Source organism: Eleutherodactylus coqui, chromosome 9, assembly GCF_035609145.1.
Source record: "Eleutherodactylus coqui strain aEleCoq1 chromosome 9, aEleCoq1.hap1, whole genome shotgun sequence".
NCBI lineage: Eukaryota > Metazoa > Chordata > Amphibia > Anura > Eleutherodactylidae > Eleutherodactylus > Eleutherodactylus coqui.
The window spans coordinates 107,186,222-107,203,873 of record NC_089845.1 but is presented as its reverse complement, the minus strand read 5'-3'; the positions used below and the strand labels follow the sequence as shown (position 1 = coordinate 107,203,873).

The 17,652-nt window shown below is 42.8% G+C and overlaps 1 protein-coding gene across 2 annotated transcripts in view; it reads left to right on the top strand.

Annotated features, from left to right (window-relative positions):
• CHD7 (chromodomain helicase DNA binding protein 7) overlaps window positions 1-17,652 on the top strand; it is a 148,295-nt gene that overhangs the window by 109,628 nt on the left and 21,015 nt on the right. For both annotated transcript variants that reach the window (XM_066578291.1, XM_066578290.1), the window contains exons 12-22: window positions 403-646; window positions 1,742-1,918; window positions 3,535-3,678; window positions 3,788-4,049; window positions 12,485-12,695; window positions 13,180-13,375; window positions 15,699-15,866; window positions 16,207-16,386; window positions 16,587-16,697; window positions 16,778-16,983; window positions 17,209-17,408. In XM_066578291.1, coding sequence (XP_066434388.1) covers window positions 403-646; window positions 1,742-1,918; window positions 3,535-3,678; window positions 3,788-4,049; window positions 12,485-12,695; window positions 13,180-13,375; window positions 15,699-15,866; window positions 16,207-16,386; window positions 16,587-16,697; window positions 16,778-16,983; window positions 17,209-17,408 — 2,099 coding nt within the window. The remainder of the gene's footprint in view (window positions 1-402; window positions 647-1,741; window positions 1,919-3,534; window positions 3,679-3,787; window positions 4,050-12,484; window positions 12,696-13,179; window positions 13,376-15,698; window positions 15,867-16,206; window positions 16,387-16,586; window positions 16,698-16,777; window positions 16,984-17,208; window positions 17,409-17,652) is intronic.

Genomic DNA, 17,652 nt, shown 5'->3' with positions numbered 1-17,652 from the left:
CTTCCTAGGCTGTCTTGCATAGCCCTATTTCAATCAGCTGCAAGGCAGCATCTGAATGCCAACCTCTCTGTTGCATGTAGTAACTAGCCATGTCCCCAGGTCCCTGTTACTAGAGAAGCCAAATGCCTAACGGGCAGTGGATTGCAAAGGTACTAGAAGGGAGACCCCTAGTGGCAGCCACTTCAAGCTTGATTTTCATTAGTGAAACAAAAACCTTTTTTAATGCATGTATATTGTAACACATAGGCTATTAGATAAGCATAAGTTGTGTGAACAGTTAGTATTCATGTAAGGTCTAAGTCTGTGCTGTGTGATGCCATGCACAATGCTTCATGCATTTGTGGTAATGTGATGTTATTGTCTACATAGTGACTTCAATTTTTCCTTCACTCTTATCTTTAGACGAAACTGCATCTTGGCTGATGAAATGGGTTTGGGTAAAACTATCCAGTCGATCACTTTCCTGTATGAGATCTACTTAAAGGGTATCCATGGCCCATTTTTGGTCATTGCTCCACTTTCTACAATCCCAAATTGGGAGAGAGAATTTCGCACATGGACAGAGTTGAATGTGGTAGTTTATCATGGAAGCCAAGCAAGCAGGAAAACCATACAAGTCTATGAAATGTACTTTAAAGATGCACAGGTAGGTAGAAGAATGGAAATGCCAGTTTTATTTTATGTTTTTCTTAGTAGGCATAAAGGGTTCTGTAAAAGGTCCACAATATGACTTATTAGTAACTCACTGGATTTATCACTCTCTCCAACTTTTCTTTTACCTTTTGTAAAATTTAGCCCATACACTTTTTTGTTCTTCTGCAGAAGGTTGAAATAACGTGTATGGAAAAGGAGGTTTCACATCTGCGTCAGAACTTCCGGCTGGAGGTACCTTCACAGATGCGTATGAAAATACAGCTTTTTCTGCTGTCCAAAAGCCAGATTGAAAGTGGGCAGACACCATTATAGTCAATGGGGTTCGCCCAGCACTTTCCAGAGGCGGAACTGTTCAGCTGCAGGGATTCCCCCCTTCCCCTCCCTGAAAAGAGCAGGAAAGGGGAATCCCCAATTGCAGATGTGAAAGCACATAATACTATGATTGTGTTCAGAGTAACTGATTTTGTTTGTGCAAGGCCGCACATCCTGTGGCAGGGCCATAAGCGATACAACACTAACATCAAGAGTAGATTATATGGTTCCTTGGACAACGGCTTTCTTGGGCAATGGCTGTGGAGAAAAGAGCCACAATTTGTACTCCAGAAATAAGTAGAAACATGGTCCTTGCTGTTGTAAATGAATCCTTGTATATTTTTAGAATGGCTGATCACTAGAAAGAATGTGTACTCTTATTTTTAGCGTCTCCCCACACGCTGTTTGCCTTATTTCCTAGTCGGCCCTTTTGAATTACTTGAAGGGGTACATGATGTGCAACTTTCCAGCTGTTCTCAAACTAGAACCGCCACCTTCCTTGGACCTCTGCTGGTTGCTTAGAGTTAAAAAGCAGCTGGAAAGTAGCAATTTTCTTGAAACCGACGTATCCACAACTTCTAATTTTACTGCAGGTGGTTAGAAACCAGACTTTCAAAATGACTCTTATTTTCAAGACTGTGAATTATCAAGCACCAGCTTTAAGATATGGTGAACGTGTTTCTGCGCTGCTTACTGGGAGAATAATATATATTAACTGGACGAACCTTTACAGAACTTTTTTTTTTTTTTTCCATTTCCTCTTATCTGAAACCAGGGACGAGCAATAAAGAATGCCCACCGGTTCCATGCCATCATTACAACATTTGAAATGATCCTGACAGACTGCCCAGAGCTCAGAAACATTCACTGGCGTTGTGTAGTTATTGACGAGGCTCACCGGCTGAAGAATAGGAACTGCAAGCTTCTGGAAGGGCTAAAGATGATGGATCTGGTGAGGAGTTCATACATATAACCTGACTTCTTCCTAGTAGATGTTTTGTTTTCCAAGTAAGTGTAGCACGTTAAAGGAGTTGTCTTGGATCTTCAAAAGTTATTTGGATCTCATGCAAATAGTTAATTGAATTTGCTATTATTTCTGCACCCTTGGTCCCAGCAAATCCACCCCCATGTTCTCCTATACAAATAAGGAAGATGGAACAATTCCTCTGCAGCGCCACCTATTGGATGGCAGCATTCCTTCAAATCAATGTACGACTTTTTAACAAGTCTTTAAAACAACGATTCAGAATAGGAATCCACACACAGACAGCTGTTTCAGGATGTTTGCCCCTCATTAGTGTGCAGTAGGTTTCTGGCTTGACCGGTGAGAGGCATGTGATGTGGTTCAAGAGGGGTGTCCTTTCTCCTTAAGGAGAGCACCCAAAAAGTGTATTGAGAGACCTAGGTGTGAATGGGTTGGGGGATGGCAGGCATGGCTCATACCAGCTGTCTCCCTTTTGTATCGGTGACTCACTTCATTAGCTCTCCATCACCCATGTTGGTGAAGGGGGCTGGCTTCGCTAATGAACGGAGGCAAAAAGTTAACCCCCTTCAAGCACATAACCAACAAAAGGGGTGGAGGCCCACGAATATCCCGGAATGACCACGGAATTGGAGGTGCCTGGAACAGGAGGTGGTTGCTAAAATTCAGATACCGCTGCTACATTTATAATTAAAGTACATCCTCCATATTGAAATTGCAACACTCATCCTTGACTTTTCTTTTGACGTTGCAATTTCAATGTTGCGAAGTGTATATTAACTTTGATCTCTATTTGCAAAAGATCCAAATAATGTCTTTCTTCCATGGACAACCCCTTCAATGTCTACAGTACTGCTTTATTATCCGTGCCTCCATGCAACTACTTAGTATTCCGAGGAATACCACTGTAGATTGTTTTGCAGCATCAGTCATTTAAACAAGAGCATCTTGTGAATAAGTGACAGGAGGTGCCACGTGTGACTGCTGATTCAGCACTGCCAGGCTCTGAGGCTAAAGTTTATAACTAGCATCTGTTCCCAAAGTATTAGACTGGTAAAAAATGTCTTTTTCCTACCATGTATTTGTGGATTTGGATTCAGTACTGCATTGAGGGTTATAGCAGACATAAGTAGCTTGTGGCTGCCCAGCTATTAAACTGCACCTCCCAGCTGGCTCTGCACTTTGCTGGGCTGAAAGTAACATTTTCTCCTCATTTATCTAGTTTTCCGTTTTTCAGTTGAAGGCTATATAACCTACATTTATGGGATTTGCCGTGTAATTCTGGATACGTTCTAATGCCATCAGCTGTTTTGCCTGTGTGATGGGGCTGCGGCTATTTGCTAAATTAATATCCTTTTATTACGTACCTTCTATATTCACTGTGAACTGCGGTAATAAACCCAAGCATGTTGTGCTATTATTATTATCATTAGCCTTCCATTTTACTATATGCAAATGTTTACTTTTGTAATTCTCACCTCTAAACTGGGACTCTGCTTTTGGTTAATTGTATTGAAGATTGCTGCCTTTTGTTGTGAAGTAGCTGCCACTTCCCCGCACTCATCCTTCCCTTGCTATGCTTTCAGGAACACAAAGTGCTGCTAACAGGGACCCCTTTACAAAACACTGTGGAGGAGCTTTTCAGCCTGCTGAATTTCCTAGAACCAGAACGCTTCCCTTCAGAGAGCAACTTCATGCAAGAGTTTGGCGATCTGAAGACCGAAGAACAGGTATGACACGAGGCGGTTAGTCTTAGCGTTTCTTATCGCAAGCATTTAGATCGTAAAAAGTCTTGTATTCAAGAAAATGACAGTATGTTTAACTTTCTCATCTTGCTAGGTACAAAAACTTCAAGGTATCTTGAAACCAATGATGTTAAGACGTCTTAAAGAAGATGTTGAGAAGAACTTGGCCCCCAAGGAAGAAACTATTATTGAAGTAGAGCTGACAAATATCCAGAAGAAATATTACAGAGCCATTCTGGAGAAAAACTTTACCTTCCTCTCCAAAGGAGGGGGCGGTGGACATGCAAATGTTCCAAATCTTCTAAACACTATGATGGAGCTACGAAAATGCTGCAACCATCCCTACCTTATTAATGGTGAGTGCTTGGTCAATAGTTATTGTTGCAGGCAGATTTTGGTTTGTATTGGTAGTGCTACTTTTTCAGGTAATTGTCATTACCTTTCTCTAAAGGCCCCCATTAAATTGGGGGAAAAGTAGTCTGAATGGCTGATTTTAGCAAGAGTGGCCAACTATTGTGTGTGTTGGGGTCGGGGAGAGGGGAGGAGCTCTTGACTCTACCTGAAAGAGGTATTGGGCACTTTGTATTTAAACCCCCAATGCTTTTGTACTCTATGGAGATATGCCACCAACTGAGGTGCCTGAAAATGGCTTACCCCCCTCTGTTCATGAGTATACACCAATGCTCAGCCAAATAGAGCGATCATATATATGGGAGAGTTGGGAGGAAGAGCTTATCTGTTGAGCAGGAGGTCAGCCGAACAAGCATTCAGCCAGCCGCTATTGAAAGTGAATGGTCACCTTTAGGTTGAATAGCTGTTTTTCGCATGGTGTGATGCAGGGAGCTATGGATTAGCATTAAAAATATTCTCTATCGCAATGCAGGTTTTTTTCATTTTCTGTATTTCCGAGCAGCTCTTGAAAACATTTCATTAAGGGGTTGTCCGGTTATTTCTCTTAAAAATGTGATGTCATGTGCAGACATGTGAAAATAACAAATACAGAAGTACTTAACCATACTCGATCCTGGCGATCCCGCATTGCAGCCCCAGGGTTGGTCTCTCTTGATAGTGCAAGTCAGGTGACCGTTGCCTGCCAATCGGATGCGGCTGCAGCAGCACCACCTGTTCTCCTGGCATCAGCACTCATATCCTAGGCACCATTATGCCAGGAGTTCCAAATGGTGCGGCCTCTGATTGGCAGGCAGTGGTCACCTGACTTCTGCTTTCAAGAGAGATGGGTACAAGCACAGTGCTGCAACACCCTGGTAAGGTAGGTACTGCCTTTTTTTTCTCACACATCTGCATCTGCCATTAAATTTTCAAACATTTAACAAAATAGCTGCTTTTAGGGCTCATGTCCACGGGCAAAATGTGATTTAAAATCCGCAGCGGATCTCCCGCGCGCGGATCCGCATCCCATAGGGATGCATTGACCACCCGCGGGTAGATAAATACCCGCGGATCGTCAATAAAAGGCATTTAAAAAAAAATGGAGCATGAAAAAATCTGGACCATGCTCCATTTTCATGCGGGTCTCCCGCGGGGACGGCTCCCGCGGGCTTCTATTGAAGCCTATGGAAGCCGTCCGGATCCGCGGGAGACCTAAAATAGGAATTAAAAGCATTTACTCACCCGCAGCGGGCCGCGAAGCTCTGCTCTTCCTCACGGCCGCATCTCCCTTGCTTCGGCTCGGCGGATGTGCCCGGCGCATGCGCGCGGCACGTCGGCGTCAGGAATTCATCCGCCGGCCGAAAATGAAGATCCGGCTGTGAGGAACAGCTGACCTTCGCCGCCCGCTACGGAAAGGTAAATGCTTTTAAATTTCTATTTTCAGCGCTCATGTCCGCGGGGCAGGAGGGACCCGCTGCAGATTCTACATGTAGAATCTGCAGCGGATCTGATTTTCCCCGTGGACATGAGGCCTTAGGGTGTGTTCCTATTTCACTGATTTGCTTCAGGTTTTGTTGCTAATCTGCAGGACATTTCACCCTTCCAATTGAATTAAAATTGAATGAGTGAGATCTGCTGCACATCCACACCAAAATCTGCAGCAAATCGGTGGCTATGTGCCGTTGGGGTATGCCGTCACCATAGAGGGAAGCGCCCCTTTCAGGACCCACCTGCATGAGCCCGAACGGATCGCTGTTCACAAATAGCGGCTCTGGGGGACTTGAGGCTGTTTATGTACTGCATGGATAGTCATTCCCTTGATTGGCCAAACATGTAATCACTTTTTTTTTATAGTCAACCGAAACGTCCCCTTACAAAACCAGCTGTTTCTAGAGGTGTGAGAAACCAGATCCCTGAAAAGGGTTTGTCTTCGTGTGGCTGCCTCTTTAAAATATTATTTCTGTCTGGTTGACCGTTACAAACACTTATACCAAATAACCGTTTACAACCAATGACTTTTATGTCTCATTCCCTTGCCAATTACTTTTTTTTCCCTCTTGCTAATAAAAGGTGAATACGTATATAAATGGGCTCATTAATTCCTGCTTTAGCTGACTAAGCGTCACTGTAATGGCAGGCTTTGACTTTGATGCACAATAAGGATGCAGATCGCTCGGCAAAGGCACAACATCCTAACTTTGCATCCCCGATGTTCATGCAAACATTGCTTGACAATGCCGACAGGTTCTACTCCATACCAGGACGTCCTTTTTGTTAAATCGAACAAAAAACAATAAAATGTATGACTTATAATATACAGATTTAGCAGAGTTTAACTTAACGTGGCAAGTTATCATAGACAAGCCATCTTATGGCATTAGAAAGCTATTGTTCTCTACACAGCCATATCATAGACAAGCCTTTTTATAGTCACAGCTTTCTTCTGCAACCTTCCAGCATAATACCCACTGCACAGGCTACAGAACAGGCCTACAACACCCTCACATAGCAGTCAATGGGCTGCCTCCTGTCCATTGTGTCTATGGCCCATAAGGGTAGAGACTCGCGAATTTTATACTAGGGGGCAAGCACAGCACTGGCACGTCAGTGACCCATGGGGCAGTTAGCAGCACAAAGTTAAACCGTGTCTGCCAACTGTGGTCAATGGTACCACTAAATACTACCAATATTACATGGGCAGTGGCCAGTCGCCACTGAGTGTGTGTAATTTTGCGATATATAGCCAGTAGAGATGAGCGAGCGTACTCTGTTCGGGTGTTTTTGCACTCGAGCACCGCTTTTAACCGAGTAACTGACTACTCGGACGAAAAGATTTGGGGGGGGGCCGGGGGTGAGCAGGGGGTTGCAGAGGGGAGTGGGGGGGGGGAGCTCCCCCCTGTTCCCCACTGCTACCCCCCGCTCCACCACGCCGCCCCCCCGGCACTCCCCGAATCTTTTCCTCTGAGTAATCAGTTACTCGGAAAAAGCGGTGCTCGAGTGCGAAATCACCCGAACAGAGTACGCTCGCTCATCTCTAGTAGCCAGCTTTACCATGTGTTTCTACCCTTAACCTATATCTATTTAACATAAATATGACACCAGAACTGACCCCATTATACACATACAGCACCAGAAGCAAGCTCATACCATAAAACAGTACCAGAACCAAGCTCCTAACATAAATACAGCACCCAAACCAAGCTCGGTACATACATAAAGCACCAGAACCAAGGATGAGATTTCTTCACTATATGGCCAGTTCTATACAAGTGTACTGCAGGTGCATTTTTCGTGTCTCAGCTTGACCATGGGTCTACTGACCTGCACTCACAGCATCATAAAGGCATATCTCAATCACAGTGGTTATATAAAGACTGCTAATACCACTATATAGTGATGTCCGTTCTACACAGGCGTTCTGTAGGCCATAGAAGGGTTTACAGTACAGTCCTAGTTATAGACTCACAGGTGATGTCCTTTATGGAGTTCTTCACTTTTGATGGCTCTCTCATGTTTTGTGTATAGGAAAGTACTTTCGGTGAACATTCTACGGGTGGGCAGATGCCAGAGCCCCCATGACTCTGCGCTATATACCCAAGTCAAACTTGAACCCCTTAACGACACAACGTACAGTTGCATACTGTGCTTTTGGGGTTTGTTTGGATGGTGATCGGGGGTCAAACCCGCTCCATACAACGTGGGTGCCAGCTGTTTCTCACAGCCGGCAACTGCTATGATCTGCACTCCCACTGATCGTGGCTATTAACCATTTAAATGCCCCCATTTGAATTAAGGGGTCCCGAAAGAGCTCCTCCGTGATGAGATCGCGGGTGCCTTCTGAAAGCCCTAGGGCTGCCATTGCAGATTGCCTATCAAGGCATACATGTGGCATGGCTTGATAGATTGCATGTCAGATCACAGTATAATGTAATATGGTATTATATCGTACTGCAGGAGCGATCAAACCATCGGGGATTAAAAACAAACAAAATAAAAAATTGTAAAAAGCAGTTCAAAGAGGTTTTATTAACTATTAAAAATCATAAAAGGCGGTAAAAGTTTTTAAAATAACCATTTTTGAAATATTTTTATTAAAATCTAAATACAAAAAAAGCAAACGCCTTTCTTGGCATTTCTGCATATATAAAAGTCCGATCTAGCAAAGAAACACATCATTTTGCCCGGTGAACATTGTCAATAAAAAAGATGCACAACATCTGAGTTGTGCTCTTTTGGTCACATGATCTCCAAAAAAAATAATTTAATAAAAAGTGATCAAAAAGTCACAGGTATGGTACATGTGACTATAGAAACTATAGGACATGCCGCAAAAACGAGCCCCTCACACAACTGTCAATGAAAAAGTTATGGCGGTCAGAAGATGGCGGCATAGACTTTTTTTTTTCTTCCAAACATATTTTATTTTTTTAAAAGTAGTACAGCAATAAAAACGATGTAAACCTGGTGCCGTATTAATCGTACTGACCCATAGAATAAAGCTGTTGCGTCATCTTTGCTGCAGTGTGTACACGCTAGAAATACCCCCCACCCCACCCCCACCCACCAAGATGGAGGAATTGCGCTTTTTTTCCTCCTTGTACTTTATTGCACTTTTTAACAATAAGTTTTACAGCACATTATATGGTACATTACATAGTACACTTGAAAAATACAACTAGTTCCGCAAAAAATAAGCCCCCAGACAGCGACGTTGATGAATAAATAAGAGTTATGATTATTTGAAAGTGGGGAGGAAAAAAATAAAGAAAGGGACAAAGTGTGAAAAACGGTCTAAATTGTGTTTTTTCTGAAACGTTTTATAGCGTTTCAGTATAAAACATGCGGCAGTTTACATACCTGTCCCGGGTTCATGCTGCCCGCAGTTTGGGCAACATAAACTTGATGAATCCCTTTAATAATCTCCCCAAGTGCCCTCTTAATAGTAATAGTGACCCTAAGTGCACCCTACATGATAACTGTACTTCCAAGGGCCTTTTTTATATTAATTGAATCCCCAATTGCCCCCTTGGCGTAAACTGAGTTAACCCTTCATATCAATAGTATCCCTAAGTGGCCCTTATTGCCAAAAATACCCAAAACTATAGTTTACTTAATCATGATTGTGCAGAGTTGTCTTCTGGCCTGGCCGAAGCTGCACGATGGAGTGCCATCATCGCGCCGCCTACATCGGGATGCTGAAAGTCCCGACCTCTGATGGTTACTAAAGTTCTTGCAAGTAGCGAGCCACCGGCGTTCTGAGTTGTGCTGCAGGATGTCGGGACAAGGAAGCAGCCAAAGCAAACCCGGGACACCAGCACCAGTTGGAGGATCAGCCCAGGGGGCATTTGCCTCCCTGACCCCCATCCCGCCCCTGCATGAGGCTGCTGTAATTATATCTCAAGTCCTGTTAATTGCAGCTCAGGCAAGGTGACCACCCCCATCGTCTTGTACATGCAATAGAATTAAAAAAGACTAGAATTGGAAAATTAAAAACAGATCAGACTAATGGACTAAGAGTTGCAGGCTGATTTTAAATGCTAAAACTTTTAGGTAATCTGTTCAGTTTTCACATCCGACCAACATACTTGTGCTCACTGTTCGATAACTGATTGGACTGTACTATACGATTTGTAGGTGAATGGAAAAATAGTTGCATCTGTTGGCTGATTTTTGCCAACTTCTTTGGGTTTTGCAGGAAGGCATGCAGCGGCTACTCTGTAGCTTCTTTTTACTCTCCAGCATTGTGTTTTCCATGCTATGATGTTTGAATAGATAATAAAATTCTAATGAGATGGCAAGGTGCTTGTACAGATCCTTTTGTACAGAGATGGGGGAATGTTGCCGGCTGTCTCTTTAAGAGTGCATCTGCATTTCCACCTAACCCCCTCATAAAACTGTTTGCAAATTATATTTAATTACAACCTGGTAACCTGCAGTGATTGATGTGCAGCGTCCTCCAGCCCCCTATTTCCTTTTCCCTCAGGCTATGACTCTCACTCACAATAACATTTTTAGACAAGGCTGTCACTCGTGGGGGTGGATTTCATCCTGGGCAGTTTGCCCCGGGCCCCTTGCTGCTGACTCAGTGAGGAGCTGCATGTGCCGTCTGTTTGGATGTTGTTTGCTGGCTTGCGCTTTCCTCCGAGCCCTGCTTGCATTTTCTGCCCTTGGACTGTGAGCCCTCCCCTTAAGCATTTATGATATGACTTGCCTTTATAGTGGAGTTTCTCGTTTGTCAGACCGATGGCCAACTAATTCTCGTCACATCCCGTTTCCAGACTCATCAATCAATTAGCGTGCGCAGCATGCACTCTGCTTTATCAGGAATTTTCTTTTGGCTAAGCTGCGGTATGATGGCATGAGTTGAGCAATGCAAGAGTTAATTGGTCTACCTGATTTCTACCATCTCGAATACATTTTCTAGTTGTAGTAAATTCCAGATGTGTTCCATTGATCTACTTCGAGTGCACTTCAAGACGCATAATTGGTGTTTCTATCTAAAGTCGGTCTCCTTTTTTGCTGCTGTTGACAGAAAAAAAATAAATGGATCTGTTCATAATGTTTCTCTGCCCCTTTTATCTTGGATGTAGTAGTCTAATGCTAGTGCAACGTTGCCCATTGGTTGGAGGATGGCTTTAGGGCCCTTTTACCCTGGACGACCTGTCGGGCGCAGAGGCCCGACAGGTTGTCCCAGCAATAATATTTCATCACTAGTGAATGGAGGCGGAGTGGGTTGGGGATCGCTTCAGCTTCTCCGCCTTCATTCACAGTAAACGGACAGAAACTGAAGAACGAACGAGAAGCAAACAAATTCTCATTCATTGTTCTGTGTAAACGTATGCCCCAACTGAACATTACTCGTTCAGATTCCCTCTGGATTTATCGGCACGTGTAAAACGGCCCTTAGTTCTGCCTTTCTTTTCATTTGTGTGTCTTTGAACAGAGGCGCCCGCTTTTGATAAATTGTGTTTTAGTCAGCCCATACAATAAACTTTTGGCACCACTGTGTTCTCCCACCAAGGGCTGCTCTACCACAAGAGCATAAAAAGTGGCAGAACCCAACTTAGAGGAGTCAAGAGTCGGAAGTTTCACTTACCAACTCCACAGCCACTGTTTTCTCACATTCTGGCTCCATTTCCTTCATATCTAAGTAAATAGTTACTTTATTGTAATTAATAGAAGTAAAATGTTAAGATTCGACCTAAAGTGGTTATCTAGCCTTTAAAAATCGATGACTTATTCTTAGGACAGGCAATCAATATCTGATCGGTGGAGGACTGCTGCTCGAGACCCCCGCCGAACATCTGATTGAAGGGGCCATGGAACTTGTGTGAACGCTGTAGCCTCTTCATGGTTTACATCGGAGCACGTTCCTGTTAGTGTTCAGAACTCCATTTTTCTTATAGTGGCCATTCTGAGTACTACAGGTTTGCCCCATTGAAATGAATGGGACAAGCTTGTAATACTCCTAACGACTGCTATAAAATAAAATATACAGTGCTCGAAGTATGAACAGGATTCTTCTTGGGTGAAACAAACATTAAAGAGGGTGCAAAGCTCACACAAGCACTGTGGCCCCTTCAGTTAGCTAATCAGCATGGGTCCTGAGCAGCAGACCCCACAATCATATATGGATAGTCTATCCGGAGGATAGTCAATTAAAGGGGTTACCGGACAACATTGTTCCTATAGTGCACACTAAACTACAATAACAAGAGGAGCAGTACTTGCCTGTCCGTTACAGTCCTGTTGTGGTCCCGGTGTTGTGGCAGCTGACATTGCCGTAAGTCACTTGACCACTGTGGCCAATCAAAGGCTACAGTGTCACTGTTCCGAATTCCTGGCATCATGGCGCCCAGGATGGGAGTGCTGATGCCAGGAGAAGGGGCGGTGACTCTGCAGCCTCTGATTGGCTACATCTTCCGTGACAAACACCGGGACCACAGGATGAGTAAGTAACTTCTCCTTTTCTTAATTTTGCATAGTGGGCGCTATTGGAGCAATGTTGTCCGGTAACCAAAAATACTGGATCACCCATTTAGCATATTCTATATTAATATATGATATTTAATCATTTCTGTTAGGTTAGTCAGTGCATTTCTACTGACTTTGACTCTACAGCCCTGTCTGGTGCCTGGCATGAGAAGCAGATGCTTCCAGCTGCCATGGGGATCCCAGAAGAGAGACCCTACTGACTATTGTATTGAAGTGTGAACTTTCACATGGCGACACCACTATATTTGACTGGCAACAAGAATTTTTAGTCTACTGTTAACCATTTCTTTTCTAAACTCAGCTATTCAGTCATTTCAGCCATTCGTGAGGATAAATTAGAATTTCCGCTCCTGAAGCTCTGCACATCCCATCCTCCCGTTTATCTGTAGTCTCTAAATCTCCACAGGTGCTGAAGAGAAAATTTTGGAAGAGTTTAAAGAAGCGCACAATGGTGACCTTCCAGATTTTCCGCTCCAGGCTATGATCCAGGCCGCTGGCAAACTAGTTCTGATTGACAAGCTGCTGCCAAAACTGAAGGCTGGTGGCCACAGGGTGCTCATCTTCTCCCAGATGGTGCGTTGCTTGGACATTCTGGAAGACTACCTCATCCAACGCAGGTGAATATATACGTGCAAGAATAAAGCTAAAGCAGGCGGTCTGTTCGCAGATTTGTCACTGACTGGGAGAAAGTTACAATGTCTCCGTATAGTGGCTCTCATCGTTGTCTTTCCATATCGCATTACTCTGGTAGGGACTTGACTCGGGGTGTAAAGTTAAAGCTGTATACCTTAAAAATAAAAGGCAACCTGTTTACTGTCTGTTTCTTATCGCTAACGGTTATTGATTGCAATTGAATTCCCAATGCAAGTTCACATTCATTCTGAATGGCAAATGTGACTTGTAGCAGCAGGACTAGACTCACCGCAGCGTTCCTGAACAGGCGGCCATGAAGCAGGCGAGCGGCAGACCCTCATTGCAATTCCGTTCACAAGTTTGCAGTTGAAATACATCAACCTTTTCAAGGAGGATGCTGTTGGCGTTTGTTTTAAGTAAATAGAATAAATTGAAGCACTGGTCTTGATAATAACCCTTCTTTTTCAGATACCCTTATGAGAGAATTGATGGCAGAGTGAGAGGCAACCTGCGTCAGGCTGCTATTGACAGATTCTCCAAGCCTGATTCTGATAGGTTTGTGTTCCTGCTGTGTACAAGGGCAGGAGGTCTGGGCATTAATTTAACTGCTGCTGATACTTGCATTATCTTTGATTCTGACTGGAACCCCCAGAATGACCTTCAGGTAAGACTTGTCTTTTTGAACTGTAGATGTATTTTTGCATTGGATGAAGTTTTGGATGATGAGTCTTGAGTAGAACATATGTCCTGGATGTATTCAGAGTGAATAGGGCATCCGAAAATTACAAATTGTATAAATCAGGTTTTTATTTTACAGATTTTTCAAGTATTTTTGGTGTTTTTTTTATTTTTGATGTCATGATCTATATTAAAAAATTATGTGGTCTTCACACTGACCCCTAAGCTTAATAGTAGGCTGACACTTCCTGTTCAGTAGAGAACTTCTAATTATCACAGGCAGGGTTATAATGAAAGGTAACCTATATATAGCTAACACAGGAGCCACCATTCACAATAAGTGATGATCACAGCTCACCTCCTCCCCCCTCCCTGCACAATACCCTTAGCATATAACATAGAGCATGCCTACACCACACTTCCATAGAAGTCAAAGGGCCTGCTTCTTTCCATTGTGAAGCTACCACAAATATTATCTCTAAATGTTGTAAACTGCAGCTCAGGCAGATGGCAAGATGTGTAGACAACAGGATAAAACACTGCAATCAGAAAATTAAAAACCAATTATAAAAATAGAACTATCGTTTTTTTAATTTAAAAGTATATAGATGATGCGTTCTCTTTTAAAGAGGTTTTCTGCCTATTTTTTTTCGTAGTTCCCCACCACTACCACTGATTCAAATATTTTTTTCAATGTACTTACTGTGACAACACATCATGTGACTTGTGAAGTCACCATATCTTCTGGTTCTGGTAACGTCCTATAATGTAAATGACCAGGCCTGTTTATGGAATGTCACTGATGATGTCCCATTTTGAAGTCTCATATTCGCTGTGGCAGTCATGTGGGTAAAGGCCCATTTACTCAAAAGTGATCGTTGAGGGATAATCGTTGCGTCTAAATGCGTGGCCATCGTGCACTTTTCGTGCACTGCTAGTTGATTGTTAAATTCAAGCCAACCTAAAACTCATTGTGCAGTGTTATCAGGACGACACATGGAGTTCTTTTTCGGGTAGTGCTGATAGCATTGTTTCAGCTATTTAACCCGTTGGAGAACAAAGGACCTGAATGGAGATGAGAGCCCTCCGGCTATTAACTGCATTCAGCTAAAGGCTTCATTTGCACGCTAATAAGCTATTAAGTAGCTGAGTAGCTACTTAATAGTTTATGCAAAATGATCGCTCAAGATTTTTGAGCGCTCATCGCTCCGTGTAAATGGGCCTTTAACAACCACATCAACACTGCATTCAAATAGACCAACTACAGGGGAGGCGTGGTGGAGGAACAGGGAGTCACTGGGGAGCTATTATTTTTTAATATTTAAAGGAGTATTCTGGATATTAGGTATTGATGACCTATCTGGTTAGGTCATCAATGGTGGATCGGTGGAGATAGCTCGTTTGAGATTCCTATGGACCAGCTGATCCTCCAACCCGCTGATCAACAATACAGAAGCAGACATCCGTATTGGTGATCACTGCTAAATGTGTACTAAAAGACTTTTCTCTCATTGAAATGAATGAGTGCAAAGCCTTTCTATAACTTTTCCTATTGTGACCCTAATGAGTACGTCCAACTCAGCTGCACTGTGACAGCAAGGCGGAGGCTCAGCTGATCGGCAGGGATCCCAAGCAGCGGACCCCTGCCAATCAACTATCGATGACTTATCCTGAGGAAGGGTCATCAATAGTAAATACCCATAATAGCCTTTTAATTCCCCCCTCCACACTGCCATTATTTGGAAAACCCCTTTAACTTGGTACATCTAAATCTTATCCAGTCTTGTTAGACAGCCTTAGATTTAAAGAATGATCCCATAAATTGCAATGTTCACACAAGTGTCATGGTCCCTGTATTATAACTGAGCCATGGTAGCCATGTTCGATCCATTTTCAGATGATACTGCTGACTTCTGATGGACCTCCATTGACTTTAGTTCCATCTGTTCAAGGATATCACTACTTATTGCACTATTTTTGCTGTCAACAATACAGAAAAGGACAATGAATAGCCCTATATAGGTTCTGTATGCAAAACTGAACCAAGTCACGATGGCTTAAAAAAGAGGGGGACAGCCTTATAAATCATTTATCTCGGCACACTTTTTTCAACTAGAATTGTAAATTTTGGTCTGCAAGATGCAACAGATCTACATTGTAGAATTTCCCGTATCTGCAATATAGAGACCAAAGACTGTTGACCCAAGTAATGACCGTGACATGCCTTAAGTAATGCTATGGAGGTCTCCTAAATAACTTCCAGAGAATGTACAGAGCCTCATCTTTTTTTGTTTGTTACATTTCTCTAGGCACAGGCACGGTGCCACCGCATTGGGCAGAGTAAATCAGTGAAAATTTATAGGCTGATCACAAGGAATTCCTACGAGCGTGAAATGTTTGATAAGGCCAGTCTTAAACTTGGCTTAGACAAGGCTGTATTGCAGTCCATGAGCGGACGGGAGAATGCAACGAATGGGGTAAGCCTATTTACTTTTTTTTTCTCGTATCCTTTTGTGACCATTTTTTTAATTCATTTGTTTTATTTTGTGGCATTTCATTAAAAATGAATATAAAATGTCTTTGCGGATGCCCATAATGAATTCTATCAACTTGTGAGGAGTTTAGAAGCACATTTCCAATTTGCCAAGATGCCTGTGTGCAGAATAAGTGGTGTACAACAAAGGCTTTACAAAAACTAGAAGCTTTGACAATTGGGTAATAGTTTGCTAATCGTCTACATGAGGTGCATAGTGCATAACAAACGAACTTGTTTGCACATAGAGCATAACAAAACGTTTTCCCGTTTACTACCTGCAGGTACAACAGCTTTCTAAAAAGGAAATAGAAGACCTACTGCGGAAGGGGGCATATGGTGCACTGATGGATGAAGAAGACGAAGGCTCCAAGTTCTGTGAAGAGGATATTGATCAAATTCTTTCCAGGAGAACTCACACCATCACGATAGAGTCTGAAGGAAAGGGCTCAACCTTTGCAAAGGTATACTGTCATTTCAGATGGGCTGGCTTTGTTTTAGATTCGCTACACATGACATGATGCCCAATCTCATATATATGGCAAAAGCTTTTTTTTTTTTTTTTTTTTTCTTTTTTTTCTTTTTGTAGTGTTTTATTATAGTGTAGTTTAGTTTGTGTAGTGCATTATTAGTTTTCACTTTTTTATGTTTTTTTTCATCTCAGGCCAGTTTTGTTGCCTCTGGAAACAGGACAGATATATCTTTGGATGATCCTAATTTCTGGCAGAAATGGGCAAAGAAAGCAGAGCTTGATCTTGATGTATTAAATGGAAGGGTAAGTGTCATACCGTCCATTAGTGTAAATGGTGCATGATTAGTTGAAACGCTTCATTTGTGCCGTCTTTCTACTTGTAGAACACTCTTGTAATTGATACCCCGCGTGTAAGAAAACAAACCAGGCTTTACAGTGCCGTGAAAGAAGATGAACTCATGGAATTTTCTGACTTGGAGAGTGATTCTGAGGACAAGCCCAACATCAAACCACGTAGGCCGCAGGACAAGTCTCAGGGCTATGCAAGAAGTGAATGCTTCAGAGTTGAAAAGAATCTACTGGTCTACGGGTATGTTCGTAGCCTCTGATTTGCGCTGTATGTGCTCCATGGTATGTTGTATGGGACATATAAACTAAGCAGAACTGTTGAATATTTTGCTTTTCAGCACTTGCTTGATGAGAGCTGTAATTCTGATCTCATATGTCATCATCTATTAGGCATGTGAATTCTTACAGTTCTTATTACCATTTGTCCTTTGGCACACAGTATGAACCTTTTTCAATTTTGTGGTAGGTGGGGCCGCTGGATGGATATTCTTTCCCACGGGCGCTTCAAGCGTCAGCTTTCCGAACAAGACGTGGAAACCATCTGCCGTACTATTCTGGTGTACTGTCTGAACCATTACAGAGGTGATGAGAACATTAAAAGTTTCATCTGGGACCTCATTACACCAACAGAGGATGGGCAGACACGTGCCTTGGTGAACCACTCTGGTAGGTTACACAAAGAGAATGCGGGATTCAGATTTGTTAACCCGTTATGGTAACTTTTTTTTATGTCTGAGAAGTAGCAAAACTGGAAAAAAAACCTGTTCCGTTTTAAATCCCTTTGATTTCCGCTTTGTAAACATGAATAATAGTGTACACGGCTGCGCTATTGTTTCCGCACTTTAAAAAAACAAACAACGGAATTCAAACAGAAAATTAGCTTTTTAATTTAAAAAGAAAAAGAAAAGGT